The 14,883-nt window shown below is 53.8% G+C and overlaps 5 protein-coding genes across 5 annotated transcripts in view; 2 read left to right on the forward strand and 3 right to left on the reverse strand.

Moving 5' to 3' along the window:
- The window catches only part of BDZ99DRAFT_500907 (uncharacterized protein), a gene marked incomplete at both ends in the record, with an annotated part of 4,347 nt that extends 2,068 nt beyond the window's left edge, over nucleotides 1–2,279 (reverse strand). Inside the window, 3 exons of the mRNA XM_033723761.1 lie at nucleotides 5–1,269; nucleotides 1,666–1,752; nucleotides 1,954–2,279. Of these exons, the coding sequence (XP_033573830.1) occupies nucleotides 5–1,269; nucleotides 1,666–1,752; nucleotides 1,954–2,279 (1,678 nt within the window). The remainder of the gene's footprint in view (nucleotides 1–4; nucleotides 1,270–1,665; nucleotides 1,753–1,953) is intronic.
- Nucleotides 2,280–4,215: 1,936 nt separating this feature from the next.
- BDZ99DRAFT_479247 (uncharacterized protein) lies at nucleotides 4,216–6,461 on the reverse strand (the record flags this gene model as incomplete). Its single annotated transcript, XM_033722223.1, has 2 exons — nucleotides 4,216–5,224; nucleotides 5,275–6,461. The coding sequence occupies 2 exons, from the start codon at nucleotides 6,459–6,461 to the stop codon at nucleotides 4,216–4,218; spliced, it is 2,196 nt and encodes a 731-aa protein (XP_033573831.1).
- Nucleotides 6,462–6,648: 187 nt separating this feature from the next.
- On the forward strand, nucleotides 6,649–7,596 carry BDZ99DRAFT_465627 (uncharacterized protein). Its single transcript, XM_033720590.1, has one exon. The coding sequence runs from the start codon at nucleotides 6,769–6,771 to the stop codon at nucleotides 7,264–7,266; it is 498 nt and encodes a 165-aa protein (XP_033573832.1). The 5' UTR covers nucleotides 6,649–6,768; the 3' UTR covers nucleotides 7,267–7,596.
- A 257-nt stretch (nucleotides 7,597–7,853) lies between these two features.
- BDZ99DRAFT_479248 (uncharacterized protein) lies at nucleotides 7,854–8,816 on the forward strand (the record flags this gene model as incomplete). The annotated part of the gene is made up of 1 exon (XM_033722224.1): nucleotides 7,854–8,816. The coding sequence occupies one exon, from the start codon at nucleotides 7,854–7,856 to the stop codon at nucleotides 8,814–8,816; it is 963 nt and encodes a 320-aa protein (XP_033573833.1).
- A 3,186-nt stretch (nucleotides 8,817–12,002) lies between these two features.
- BDZ99DRAFT_465629 (EF-hand) lies at nucleotides 12,003–13,930 on the reverse strand. The gene is made up of 6 exons (XM_033720591.1): nucleotides 13,610–13,930; nucleotides 13,035–13,515; nucleotides 12,873–12,966; nucleotides 12,756–12,803; nucleotides 12,420–12,701; nucleotides 12,003–12,343 (listed from the first exon to the last, which is right to left on the reverse strand). Exons 1-6 carry the CDS (start codon nucleotides 13,667–13,669, stop codon nucleotides 12,265–12,267), a joined length of 1,044 nt encoding a protein of 347 aa, XP_033573834.1. The 5' UTR covers nucleotides 13,670–13,930; the 3' UTR covers nucleotides 12,003–12,264.
- Between the last annotated feature and the right edge of the window lie 953 nt (nucleotides 13,931–14,883).

The raw sequence follows: 14,883 nt of genomic DNA on the forward strand, positions 1-14,883 counted from the left end.
GGACTCTGATGGGCTGGTCCTTGGAGAGATGGACTCTGATGGGCTGGTCCTTGATGAGATGGAATCTGATGGGCTGGACTCTGACGGGCTGGACCTTGTGGGCCTTGATGGTATGAATTTGGTCTTTGAGCCTGGTGATTATGATGAGTCGGCTGGCTGAGAAGGGGCACGTTGGGCGGAGTGTTATGTGGGAAGCTTGGAAGCTGCTGCATTGAGTTTTGCTGCGAACCCGAATTTTGCATAGGGTTGGGCATGGTATGCGAGCTCGCAATCGAGTTTGGTACATTACTTGGCAGAACATGAGGTGTGTGGTGAGGCGTGTGATGAGGCGTGTGGTGGGCCGAACTCGACGAGAGCTCCCGAGGAGACGGAAATGCGTGCGAGTTGGCAGGAGGCATAGCACCACCTCCCTCCATGCGTAAAACTTTACCCTTCAGAATCTCCATGGTCATCTTTAGATGCTCGATCTCGCTCGCCTTATCGCGGATTTCCTTGATGTTTTGTACCATCATTTCAAGGGCTGAGTCCTGTGCCAGAATTGGCTGCATGCGGGAATTCATATCTCGGACGATGTTCGACAAAGTGTCGTGCATTCCTCGAAGTGCGTCGTCTACTCGCTTAATCTCGGAGCGTTGATAGTTCGCCTCGGCCTCGATATGCCGCCGCATACCGTCCTCAAGAGCCTCGAACTGGCGTCGCACGTTCTCTTCCAAGCGCTGGAACTGCTGCTGCTGGGCTGACAGACTTGCCGAGTTCTGGCTGACCTGTGCCTGGACCCGGGACAGGCTCTCGAACTTGACCTCTGAAGCTGGAGGGTAGGCCCGGCCATTGGCCTGGTGCGGCGTCGCGGGAGAGCTGGGAACTACTGGAGGAGTTGGGAAGTCGCGGGACCGGTCTGCGAGGCTTGGTTTGGGGTCCCAAGGCGGCGGCCGTGTGAAAGCCATCGAGTTAGAGTGCTGATGAGGCGCCGCGGGCTGGTGGGCTGGCGGTGCCTGAGTGGTGACGGCGGGCTTGATAGGAGCATGCGATGGCGGCGGCGCTGGCGACTGGGCGTGGTTAGGCTCAGCACGGCGGGCCTGGTGTTGCGGTGGAGGGTGGCCCGGTGGTGCTGCGTCGCCCTCCATGGCGGGCAGAAGCGACATGTCTTCTTGGCGACGGTCGTGGTGGTGAGCGTCAGGGACAGAGGCGAGGCGTGGTTCGACGGGTTCCCAGTGGCCGGCTGCTTCGCATTTCAATTGGATTTTGGAGAGCTTGAAAAAGTCGCGGTCGCTGCGAGGGTCAGCATGGCTTCGACGAGGAACTTATAATGCAGTCTTCTGAGAGAACAGACAATGCAGTCTTCTGAACGGAATAAGATGATGCAGGCTTCAAGACGGGACAGGAAGATGAAGAGTTTTAGAAGGGGCTACACGAGGAAGAGTGGTGAAGGGAAGGCTCGAAGGAGCGAGAGCGCATCCACAGAGCTACACGAAGGAGTGGTGGAGGGAGGCTAGAGGAGTGAGGGAGCATCCACACATCCAAAGCATCCACACATCCAGAGCATCCACCACCTGCGAGGATCCGCACGACATGCAGACCCCGGCTCCATGGGCTGGCCGGCGGCGTGCATGGAGCAGAGTGAAGCAAAGAGCAGGTCCAAATGCAGAGGCCAGAGCAGCTACGTACCGGAATGCGTCCTTGTCTCGCGGGGCGTCCGTGACGAGAAAGCCCAGGCTGTCGCTGCAGTTGGGGCAGCAGAGCGGGCGGATGTAGCTGGGGCGGGTCAGTCTTGTGTACGCTACGTGCTCGCAGCGAGGGGGGCGCGAATAGATAAATGCAGCGGGCGTATAGTGTGGAGATTATTTGTCCAAGGTTAGGAAAAGCAGTTAGCGCCGCAGAATTAAATAGCACTTGCGCGGCGCGCTGATTGGGGGGGACTCGGCCGGGATAAGGGAAAATTGCGACCAAGCTCACCATCCATTTAAAGCCGTGCCAGCCTTCGCCGCCGACACCTTGTCCTCCTCGAGCAGCCGGCTGCTGTACGACCCCAGCAGCAGCGGCAGATAGTAGTTGGTCGTGACCTGCCGGAACGCGTTGTAGAAGTCGCCCACGGACGCTGCACATCTCTTGCAGAAGCCCGTCGTCGACTCGTCGTACTGCGAGCTGGAGGTGCTGCTCGCACTGGACGTCGCTGTGGGCCGATCGTTGTCTAGACGGGCGTCGCCAGCTGAGGCGTGGTGCTCGCTTTGCACCATCGGCGTGTCATCACTGATACGAGATCGCTTGCGAGTGGCGGCCATCTGGTGAGGGCGCAGGAAATTTTTAGTGACGGTAACCCCAGTGGCGAGCCCAGGCTCACTAAGAGCAAGTAATCAAAGCAGTCAGTCGCGTGCTGGGGTGCTAAAGCCGGATGCAAATAGAAAAGGCAAAAGGCACGCCCGGGGTCCTAGGGCCAATTCGGGGGGGAAACGCTGACGCAGCGCACGCGGCCGATATAACGTCGCTGGCCGCGCCCGGAAGGGTAGGATGTGCGTCGACCGAGCACTGATGGCGATGTGAGTGGTGAGCGCTGGGCAGGTGAAGCAGGTTGAAACGGCCAGACAATGCGCCTGCTGCGTGTATGCTTGGACCTTGGATAGTGGAGTGCTTTGGCGAATTGGCAGGAGAGCGCTTGGCCAGTGGCCTTTGGACGAGATGGATCGCCTTTGGGGAACCAAGACGGGGCAATACGCGATGGGCGATGAATAGGCGGGAATAGGGCCGGGCGGTGGAGAGCAACAGTAGGGGTAACGGTGGGGAGTAACAGCAGAGCAGTGGAGGTCGCAGGAACTCCGATCTAGCGGATGCTCCGGTCGCACAGCTGCTCGCAAAGGATCGCAGATTTAGTAAAAGTTAGAAGAAACGCGCGTGGTTTAAGTTTAGGACAGCCGGCACAGGCCCATGGACGCCCTTGACCCAGGCCGGGGCTAGTGAATAGATGCAATGATATGCAGGCGTGTCATTTGCTCCCATGCCGCCATGGCCCCAGCTCGCCGTCTATTACGAAGCCTGCACGAAGCGGAGCCGTAACTGTGAATGCTTTACGGCGCTTGAAGGCCCATCCTGCGAAGCGCCTGCTCCGTACGCACGTAGCGCCGGCCCAGAATTGTCTCCTACTCGCATCAGCTGCCCGAAGCGACTGTATTGCTACAAATCACCCTCCTCTCCAGGCGTCCCGAGGCTGTCTTTCTGGCCTCGATTCATCCGTTCCATCGCTCAATCGTCCCAACCTGTCAACCTCTCCTATCCACCATCATACCTCACACTTTGCGGGCTTCTAGGCACAGCCTGTACCGCCGAGCACACGCTCGATGCCACGCAATCCAGGTCAATCCAATAAACCAGCCTGAGACGAGCCGCCCAGCCACGATCCAAGACCGCTGCCAAGCTAGGAAAGCGACCTGAAATCGACGCAATCACTGAAAGGGCCCTGGGCAATACTGGGGCCCTGGGCTCGCGATACGTACAGCGATAACTATGCCCATCCGACCCCTAGCCACATGCAGTAAACATTAACTGCACCACGCCGGCAGCGAATCAGCAGCTGCTCTCGAAGTCAAATCCGATCGAGCCCGTCATCACTTCTGTCAATCCTCAGCACGCAGGCATTATTGCCGCGACGTAAGAGGAACTGCTCGCCACCAACACTCGATTCATTATCGAACTTCGGCGCCCCACCGCCCCTCGCGAGCATCCCATCACCGAGCCAGCAAATCGCAGCTCTCGACGCCCTGCTGTGCCGTAACCGCACCGTGGAAGCCAGGAAAATCTTGTGCAGTCCAGCTGGACCGCTCGGCGTCAAAAGCAATCCCTCGACTGCAGCCCGGCCAATCGCTTGCCGATGCGGAGTGCCTATTGCGGCGCAGTCCCCTGCAATAGATTGGCCCGGCATCATTAATGCAAGGAGATGCGCCGCAGGGATCTGACATATAGCAGTTTCACAATCTGGAGTCACGGCTATCGCTGCATATGCCGCATCTATTCTCGATTGCATGCCCGCGTTTCACTCGCTGGTCGCTTCTGCAAGCGCTGCCCGAGTGAATTGCCTAGCATACAATGCAGCCTCGGCACAGAGCCCATAGTCACCATACGCCCGGCGATCCTCCGTCGCTATATGGGCCTGATGTGCATCTTTGAAACACCGTCGCACATGCGCCTCGGATTAGTCCCTGTGCCACGGCCACACAAATACTCCTTTCACTTCACCACGACGAACCCAATGCCGTCGCGCGCCTGCCAGCACGCCTTGCGCAGCGCCTGCTCTTCCTTATCCGTCCACTTGACGCTGAGCTGGTCCCATTTCTTGACCTGATACTCGGCGCGAAATCGCTGCTGCATTGCCTGTAGGCGCGCCGTCTCCCGCGGGTCGCCTGTGCCGCTATAGACCATGAATGCTGTGCAAGGTGGCAGTGACTCGAATATCGCCGCAATATCACCAACCGTTTTGGCGACTGCCTCGTAAAGCGCTGGCCCGCTGGCCTCGCCCGCCGCGTCCTTTGCGCCTGACAATGACACCATGGCATTTTCCCGGAGTTCCGCATTGTCGTCTGTCTTGCTCCTGGTCCACCATCCTCGCTTAGCCTCGAGCTCGCGCAGTCGGCCCCAGACAAAGTCTACACCGCTAGCAGGAGCTTCGTCGAAGTCCTTTCCCTCTATAGCTTTCTTAATCCCTTCTACTACATCAGCGTCGTTTTCACAGCCGATCGCCACGCGCGCGAGGGATCCATAGCCGCGTGATGGATCGCCCCAATCGACGACCGCCCCCGACCTGAACTCTTCTCCAGTCGCCTGGAGATGGTGCGGTCTCGGAGACCTGCCCAGCCTCTTAAAAATCGACTCTGTGGTGGCTTCGCTGGTACCCCATTTCGGCCCTTTCTCGCACTTCTGCTTGACCAGGTCAAGACAAGCACGTGCGTCCTCGTTGCTGTCGTGGCCGGTTTGGCCATGGTTCTTCTGGATCTCCCGGGAAAGATACTTTTGCGACAGCCATTTCAGGGATTGCTTGAACGGCGGCCCGCGTGCATGGGGGTAGATGATCGATGTGTCGACAATAAAGGGATGAGTCATCTTTAGTGCATTCATGTCCGAGTTGAGAGAATGACCGACGAGGATAGTCCGCGGTGTGATTAGCTCCAAAAGGCGCGTCTGTATATCAGATAGACTAGTAGTGACGTTTTGTAATAGTTCTTGCGTGATTCCAGAATATCTAAGTGGCGTCAGCATCGTCTCAGTCAGCGCGGTGCCTAAAATACTTACGCGGTAAGGTAATCAGTGATTTGCGATGCCGGCTTGACCAATTCGTCCATTATTATAGCACCATCCCAAGAAACCAAGCTGATGCGCGTAAGCTCTGTGCCTTCTTCAGTTCTGCACATCTCGCAATCCATTGTGATTACATTTCTTCCCGCGGTGATGCTTCCACTTTCAATCTCGTTCTCAGGGACTTCTCCGTCTTCTAATCTCGAGACGTTTGTGTCAACCCAGCCATCGTCTGCAGATTGCTTTGCAGCCTTCCTCCTCGCAAGGGCGTCCGATTGTCGTGGTCCAGCTGGAAACCATGCAGGATGAATGACATATTCGTTTTCTTGCAATTCTGCGAGATTTGCGACGTACTCTGTAATAGCGGTGCGATCATTCTTCCAGGCCTTGTTATTTTGAGGGATGGGGCCCTTGTGTCGTTTGTCTCTCTTCATCAATTTCTCCTCCGGTGTTAATGGAATAGGCGCCGATAGCATGGCTTGCATTGGAGAATGTATGCGCATTGTCTTCTCATCCCCAGGAGTTCTGACAGGCCAGATGTGAGGGAATATAACTGCAAGCGGCCTCAGTGGTTCTGGAAGCTGTTCAGAATTAAGCTTGACAGGGTAGTAATCATCTGGGGATATGTGAAGTCGCCTCTGCGGCACGTCAGGCTTGCCTTTCTTGGAGCTCTTGTGTCCCGTGCTGTGCTCGACAGACTCGGGTTTGGCAGCGTCTTCGGCGGATTCGGGTGCTACTTGGGGAGGCTCAAGAGGTATTTTGCCATCAAACATAGCAGCCTCCAAGCCAGGCACCATCAGCACAACAACCTTTTTAACCGCATGATGATGCTGACAAGAGATCCATTGAGGGGCAGTTCCATCATCAACAAGCAAATACAACGCTAGAGTTTGGAAGTCGCTGATCCTGACACGATTCTGAATTCGAGCATGCGACGAGTGGGTGATGGCAGGGTAGGATCGCTTGCTAGATTTCGCCCTCTTCTCCGGACGTTCAGGACGCCCATTCTTGCCAATTTTTTGCCATCCATCTTCCTCGCCCTTTTCTTGGTTGGCAGCGTCCGAGTTTGGCGACGTGGCGTTCGATCCATTGAGCATCGCGACGGTTGCGCCTAAGCCGAAGTCGGTGTTGTGTTCCTCGTAGTCCGCACGGTTGCGCTTGCGACGCCTACCTTCTCTGCCCATCTTGAGCGTCTTTGCGCAAGCCGGGCGTTGAAGCGTACGGTCGAGAACGCGGTCGAGGGTGTTCAGGTTAGCACATGGAGAGGGAGCTCTTCGAAGAAAATAAACCTGGCAGGGTGGCCTGTGCGTGGCCTTGGCATTAGTTAGACCTCACCCGAGAAGGCTGTGTTCAGGCAACAACACGCCTCGACATTCGCTCAAGCTTTTCTCGAGTTCACACGCCTGACTCCAAACAAGTCCGGGCCGTTTGTGACCTACGTTGGATCAGATCTGGGCCACGAAACCCTACACCAGATAACTGCACGACAGTATGGGAACGGCAACACAGCAGGTCCTGGCTCTGCCAGAGCTTCTATCTACGATTCTTCAACACGTACATGCCGATCAGTCACTCCTTAGCTGTATGCTTGTGAATAGCCTCTGGGAGCATGAAGCAACCACAATCCAATGGGCCGAAGTCGACGAGCTACCACTCCAGAACACGGATCCTGACCGACAGCAATATTACTCCGATAAAGTGCGGAAGTGCTCAGTCAAGCTTGACGACGCCGCCGAGTCAATGCTGTCGCTTGTGAACCACCGATCACTGGTCTTCCCTAGGCTAAAATCAGTCAAGCTCCACGGTTATCAATGGGATAAGCCAACAATATGCGACTCCAGGCTTCATCCATTATTGCCGTCAACTTTGCGGAACATCGAAATCGAGCTCCACGACTTAGACAACTTGCCATCTCTGCTGGAATTAACTGCGGTACGAAAGTCTTTTATTTCGCTTCGTTTCGAAGTGGCGTCTCTTCACTTTGTCTAGTTACCTGGGTGACTTGGCATAGTTCGGTCTCTTCTTCATGCTGCATACTTTGTTCTTCTCGAGGGCCGGGAAATCTTCTTAATCATACTTAGGATTATGTCAATGTTCTATTCGGTTTCACCGCCGCCACGTTTCGTCACAGGTCGTTCAATCATTGGGGCCCCGGGATCTGGCGAATTTCGCTACCCTCTTTTTCAAGCTGCGAGGTCAATAATCGACGAAACCGTGCGGCTAACATGTTAACGTAGAAACGTTGCAATCAAGTGACGAAAGTCACACTTGCTGATTACCAAAAAAGGTGGCGAGGGTTGCGGAGGAACGTCCGGCTGGATAGAGAAGATCAAACTCTACTTGTCTTCCTCCGCGATCTCTCATCAGTCAAACACTTTGAAATCACAGGATTGGGATATTTACCTCCCTCGGAATATCTACTTCAATTACTTAGTTTTCCACAATTGCAAAGCCTTGGCCTGGAAATCCACTCATCACTCAGCCAATGGAATGCATTTGAAACCAGATTGCAGCCTCTGCAATTCGCCAATCTCCGCAGTCTCAACATCTCGAGTTCATTCCCGGTACTGGTGAGAATGTGCCACTTGGTACCAATACTTACGAGCCTGGAGATGACATGCCGGGACGGTGTAGAAGGAACGCTTTTTGAGAGAGGACAATTAGCTAATCAGCTTTTCAATGCTATTATGCGTTTCTCGGAACTACACACGCTCAAACTATGCACTACAACCTCAGAACCCTTCTTAGATCATGCAGGTCACTACGGAGGATTGCGAAACCCCACAGCATTGCCGATTACCGCCTCTCTGTTGGAAAGCATAACAGCGCACCACCCCCATCTTAAAATCTTGCACTTTTCGCTAGGGGGGAAAGGTGGCTGGATTGAACCGACGTTCGTCGAAGCGGACATCGATGATTCTGATATCGAACGGCTAGCCCGAAATTTGCCTCGACTATCATCGTTTGAGTTCTGCGTTACGGCAGAGCGTAAATCGAAGCTATCTGCTGCGTCTTTGGTTGCACTAGGGACACATTGCCGTGCCCTGGAACGCCTTTTATTTATTCCCAATGTGGATCTTCGCGCCTTGGACCACCTTAGAGAACGACCGTTATTCCCGAACCTTACCAACTGGGATGTAGGCTTCTCTGAATCTTTCAGGGCCACGGAGGGGACTTCTCCCGCAATCGCCTTCCTCGACTTCCACTGTCCACGATTGCGAACCATCGGTGGCCGCTACTTGGCACTCTCCCGCCGTCCATGGGAGCTCGTAAAGTATTTTACCGTCGGCCCTAATTGTCTCAATGGATTTGACTTGCGCGAAGAAATGTGGGACGATGGTTATGGGAGCTATTATTACAGCATGCCGCGTGGGAGTACGCCTTCTGTGATCGAATCAGAGCCTTCGGTATGGGGAAACGAGCTCTTCGAATCCGACGAAGCGAGCACGGATGAGGAGGAGCAATCGTGCTCCTGCTCGGGCTCGGAATGTGGAAGCGACTGTTCAGGATATGATTCTGAGACCAGAGATCGACGGTAGACTCCTTGTCTGTAGATGGCGTCCTCAAGCCCTGTTGGAATAAACTCTAGGGAGCCGTCAACAATTTCACACTCATGAAGGGTGCATTACGGGGCAATCGACAGGGACCTCTATCGGCTTGCGTTAATTCGTCCAGAGAGTCTGAAAAATTGGGACAGTCCGGTTATCTTGCAAGACATGATCATTCTTTGCGGACAGAATCTAAACGGGAGCTTTACTTCACGCATTTTCATGCCAGATGCTACGGGGCCTCTGGAGTAATTTGGAATCCTCGGCTAAGGTATTAGGCGTGTTTTTAAGCTGGTGGGCTAAAACTGTTTGCTTTGATTCATCCCACTTTTCTCAAGCTAAAGTCTCGGACGTTTACTCCTCTGTGATAGAATACACCTCTTCACTATAAAGTCCCATCATCTCATTGCAACGATAATAATGGCTAGCACGACTTCATGAAATTACTGGAGAGCATGTGGAGAGATAAGCAGCTCGCGACCGTCTTTATCCCTCTCATTGCCAAAATCGCTCCAGCCATCTGCTATGAGGTTTCTTCGAGGTCACTTTTGATCCACCACCACCCATCTGGGCAGCAACCTCACACTTTCCGATCCCTCCACAACCTTTTGGTGGTTTAGTTACTTGCATGCCAACCGCTGCAGATACTCGCATGGCCCGCGTTCGTATTGACGCCGGTCTGCAGACTTCCAAGGGGCGGTTTCTGCTCCTCAGGTCAAGCCACAAACCAGATTGTATACCGCAGCTCGACACTAAGAGGCCGAAGCTAAGCAGTCATGAGTATCACATGCTCGGAGGAGAGGTGCGGAGATTAGCTCGTGGAAAAGTGGGAGAAGGAAGTCGCCCACTCGTATCCCAATCCTTTCAAACTCACTACTTCTCGTCTTTACAGTTCAAAATATAATCCTTTCATGCCTTCAATGACCAGTAAATAACGACCGTTCGAGTTCTGAAATTACGACCGATCGAATCGTCAGTTGTGTTAAAAGAAGCGACCACGACAAGCAAACGCAGCACCAACGCCGCATCTAGCAAACCCCATTTTCCACGGTTAGATCAGTAAGTATTTGCAAAGAAATCGAGGCAAAACGTCCACGCGAAGGTCCCCGAGTTGGCTTTTTTGCTTTTTTCCCTTTTCCTATATTTAAACATCACGCCCGTTTCTTTCGTTTTAAGAAGCAACTACACGGCGTGAAACACAGTGTCTGAGTATCATCTATCGAAAAAAGTCTCGCATGGTTGAATCCGTAACTCTTCTTAACAAATTGAGGCAATGCGTCCACGCGGACTCCCCGGACTTTACCTTTCTCTTAATTCGCATTCCACCAATCATCCAGGTTAAGGCGGCTGCTTCCGTACGTTGAAGCAACGACGAGGTGTAATATCCGTAGACCACACAACGGCTATCAAAAGCGTTTCTACACGGTTCTATGCGTGAATATTTGCAATATACCTCGACGACGCGTCCACGCGGAGCACCCTAAATTGGTCGTCCTCTTCCTTTCCCCCCCTATTATCCACTCAAATCATGGCGGTTGCTTCCGTGCCTTAAAGCAACTACGCAACGGCTTGCCCAGCGCGTACGCCACGTCTATAAGTACCCATCTCACACGGTCCGACTCATGAATATTTGCAATATAACTCCGCAATTCGTGTCCTTGAGCCGCTCAATGGCTTACCGTATGCCTATTGACCATAACCCCAATTTTAGACCCTTACTGGGTGGGGTAGGGGGGTTAAGATGGGCAGACGCAGTGTACCCACCGCGTCCATCAAAAAGCCCTTTCCCACCGTTCGATCCGGCAATCCTTCCAACAAAACTTCGCAATTCGTAGCATTGAGCGCAATGACTTGCCGTAGACCTCCTACCATGCCTCCGGTTCCAGAGCTATCCTCTGGGGGCCAAGGACCGAGAGGATAGGTAGACGCAGCGTACCCACGACGTATTTCCAAATCCGTCTCACACAGTCCGATCCGTAACTCTTTCTAACAAAACTACCCCAATTCGTATTCTTAAGCTCTTCGGTGGCTTACTTATGCCTATTACCATTGACTCCGGTTCCAGATCCTTACTTAAAGAGAATTTTTTAAAAAAAAAATCCACCAATATAAATAGACGCAGCGTGCCCACGGCGTCTATTAAAACCCCATACATACTCGGTTAGATCCGCAACTTCTTCCAGCCAAAAGCACCCAAGAGCCGTCGATTAGCCCACCGTTCGTGGGCGGCTATCTTTGCGGAGACCCAGCTCGGTCGTGTCGTGCGGCATGAATGTTGCTCAATCGAGGCACTGTAATGGAATGAATAGATCCCCCCCCGGCTTCAACCTCAAGCTGATCGACGACGAGCGTGGTCTAGTTCTGACCAACGAGGCTCCCGTTCATACCTCTCGACGGGGCCAGAAATGATACATTTCTGGTGCTCTGATTTGGCGTGCTGCGGATCTGATATGCGAGAAAAGAGAGAGAGAGTGCGAATTAGAGCGCAAGCTGCAACGTATTTGGTTCAAGGACAGGGGAGAGCGGCGGACTGGCTCCAGTCTCCTCCATCCAAACGCTCCCTATTCCAATGACTAGAATTTCAGCGTGCGCTGCCAATGGCATGTTCAATTGCAACTCATATGAAACGTCAAAAGGATGTACAAAGCTCACCACCCCTAGACCACCCCTAGTCTAGCTTTCAGTCCTTACCGTAGCTCCGACAGCAGCTTTAAGCTCTTGTATCTTCGAGGTTTCTTTTTATATCGAGTGAGATTTCGGCGCTGTGGCTATGCTTGGAAAGGATGGTAATAATAAGCTCAAATTAGGCATATAGACACGTCGAAGTGGTCTGAATTCATATGATACATCCATATTCTCGTGGCTGTCAACTGCAGGCTTGTCCAACGCCGTTTTCCGTGGCTCGGTCGGTTGTAGGTGAAGCATGGATAACCTGGCATCCATATCCATTAGTTCCGCTGAAACGCCGTCCAAGAATGCGTGGGCCCACGTATGTGTAGTTCTCAAGGATGGCGAACATGGGTGACGTGTAAATGCACGGATGGAGAGAGAGCCAAGGTCGTACAATTAGGTATCCATGGCTGGGTATCAGAACTGCCTACCCCCCACGCGGCCCCCGCCTCCCCACCACCCGTCCTGTTCCATGGTTCTCCGGCAACTGGTCAACACTCACACTGAGGAGAGACAGGCCAGCTTTCTCCCGAAGACACACGCCTTATCTCTACACGCTCGCCTCTTATTCCAAAACGCATCCCTATCCTGATTTCAGAAGACAACGCAGAAAGGGGAAAAAAGGGCAGCTACGAAAGCTGGGAGCTCATGAAAAGACGCATACTTCTACCCAAGCGGGATGACAGCGCTCCCTCTTTCTGACAGGGGCGGTAGCAGAGGCGGATGTGTAGCACCCCCGAGTTGGTTCTCTATCGTTGCGCGATGATCTCTAATACAAGCCCGTATCAGTGACGGGGGAGATTGAGTTGAAGAGAAAAAGCATTTGCGCACCTGTGAGAAACTCTTCGCTGTGCATTGAAGAATGGGTTAGCAGGTTTTGTAATGATGGGTCTCTAATGTAGGAATCAAGCTGGGGGGACGTACAAACTCAAAGTGATATACCCATCCCGGTCCTCGTCGTACTTCTTGAACACGTCTGTCATACGCTTCAAGCTGATACAAGCCTGAACAAATAGGTCGAAGCTAATGGCGTTTTCACCGCGCCGGTCGTACGTGCGGTAGAGGAGTGTGACGAATTGAGGAGAGAGACGGTAACCAAACGCAATGAGCGCATCACTGAACTCCCTGTAGGAGATGCTGCCCGATTGGTCCACGTCAAAGCGGTCGAACAGGTTGCGCCAGGCAGAGAGAAATCCCCAGAGACCACTTTTTGGACATTAGCACATGTGCTAGAGTATTTTCGAGGGGTGAGTGCTGTACCAGAATTCGTCAAAGTTGATGGCGCCCGAACGGTCCGTGTCGAACATTCTTCAGTCAAATCAGCGCGTGTCCTCCACGTACAATGCTTTTGAGCACGGGGTTAACTGCTAGGTGTACCTTATCATCATCCGCACAGTATGCGGATCGAATGGAGACCAGTCACCATTCACCAGCGCTGTTCGCAGCTCAGCTTCAGACAATTGCCCGCTTCCTGCGACAGTGTTAACCCTTCAGTCCTAGACATGCGTTGCCGATCACATGCTGGTAAGAGTCGCGTACCGTCCTTATCGACCGTCCCAAACAGCTTCCAAAGGCCCTCTCTGTCGTTCCCGTCCCTTGGTGGGGCAGGTGTCGGAGGGGGCCTGTTTGCAATCGGCGGTCGGTTGTGATAGCCTGCGGGCGGAGGACCCTGGCCATAGCTTTGCGGAGGCGGAGAGCCCAAGCCGTGCGAGTCGTATCTCGCAGGATGCTGGTCGTAACGCGGGCTGTGGGTCCGCCCGTCGTTGAAGCTGGCGGGGCGATCGCCATATCCGGCCTGTGGAGGGGGTCTATCATTGTACGCGCCTGGCGGTGGTCGCTCGGCATAGGGATCTCTACCTCCTTGGCCATAGCTGTTACTGTGAGGTCGCCCGTAGCGGTCGTCGGGTCGCAGTTGCTGCGAGGGGAGAGATGGAGGGGGTTTGCCGTAGTCGGGGCGGGTGTTTGACTTGTTAGGGGGAGGTCGCGAGGAGGCTTGCTGTTGAGCCATCATGGCAGCAGCCTGAGGTTCTGTTAGTCCAGACCGTAGTGGATGTAGTGGATACATCGAAGACGAGGCGTGGTGGTGGGGTCGCATCGGGGCTGGAGGGTCTGACCTGCTCGGGCTCCGCATGGGCGGGCAGCGCATCGGGATTGTAGCCCTTGTTGTATGCCATCGTGGGGAATGTGTGAGGGAGAAGGTCGCTCCAGGTTATGCGGAGGAGAGAGGTGGGTTATAGGACGGCAGATGAGGCTCCAGGGCTCCCACAGCCTCGTGCGGCTGACGAGTGACGGATCTGTCCGCCGGTCGGAATGCCGGTTCCACCGCAGTGCTTGCTGGCAGCCAGACGACGGCAGGCTGTGTGAGGCGTGCAATTAGGTTGGCCTTTCAATACAAGGGGGCGTCGAGGCTTGGTAGTAATATTCGGAGTGTAGAGATAGCAATAGAGGTGGAAGCTTCACAGATCCGAGTCGGCAGACGTCCACGAGGCGAGGGGTCTTTGCCAAGTTGGTGGGGGCTTTCGACCTGCATGCACGAATCGTCTCTATTTCTGGAATGGCGAAGGATCTGCCGCTTTTGCCATTTGAGAGTCTCCGGAACTGCTGATGGCGGCGTATCTCATCATTTACTGTACAAGGGCTGGAAGGATCCATTATCAGGCAAACATATTATGCCTTTGGCCTCAAAAGCTGAGACTGCAACATTACCATGGAAATGAGTTTCGTTGAAGCTGTGCATGTCCGGGAGATAAGTGAGGCCTTGATGCGGTCCCTGATATGGACACCTGAAACTTGATTAGGTGGCCTGGAAGGGCATTTTGACGCACTGTGGATTTGTGGCTGCCTGAATCAGACTTTCAGTTCATGAATTGCCACCCAATTGCAACCCGCATGAGTGAGGCTAGACCGGACATCTCACATACGAAATCTTTAGAGGCCAACATCCCCCTGACACACAGCCAAGGCTTCATGCTTCTGTTTGCTCTATTCCACCTGTCGACTTCAGCCTCCTTCTCGTCGATGCCGTGGAACATACCTGTGTAAGGTCACCGATATTCACAGCGTCTTGTGATTGAGTCAAGCAGAAGTCTTCATCTTCACGCAAATCGCGCTGTTTTCAAGTATTTACAATCCGTCATTTCCTATGCTCTGCGCTGAATCTCACACAAGCCCCCGGGCCCATCTCATCACCCCAAACCACCGGCAGCACAGAAGCACCAAGAAGCAAACCATAACGATGAAAAGCAATGCACCTAGGCTCAGCCCATTCCGAAGAGCGAAAGAAAGAGGACACGACCACGAATCGCGCCATATGCCTGCCTTGGCAGCGCCCCTCCACGAAGTCGCGGTGGCCGCACCGCCCAAAGACAAAAGAAGCGATCGTGACCAT

This window comes from Mytilinidion resinicola (assembly GCF_010093595.1).
Source record: "Mytilinidion resinicola strain CBS 304.34 unplaced genomic scaffold BDZ99scaffold_15, whole genome shotgun sequence".
In the NCBI taxonomy this organism is placed as follows: domain Eukaryota; kingdom Fungi; phylum Ascomycota; class Dothideomycetes; order Mytilinidiales; family Mytilinidiaceae; genus Mytilinidion; species Mytilinidion resinicola.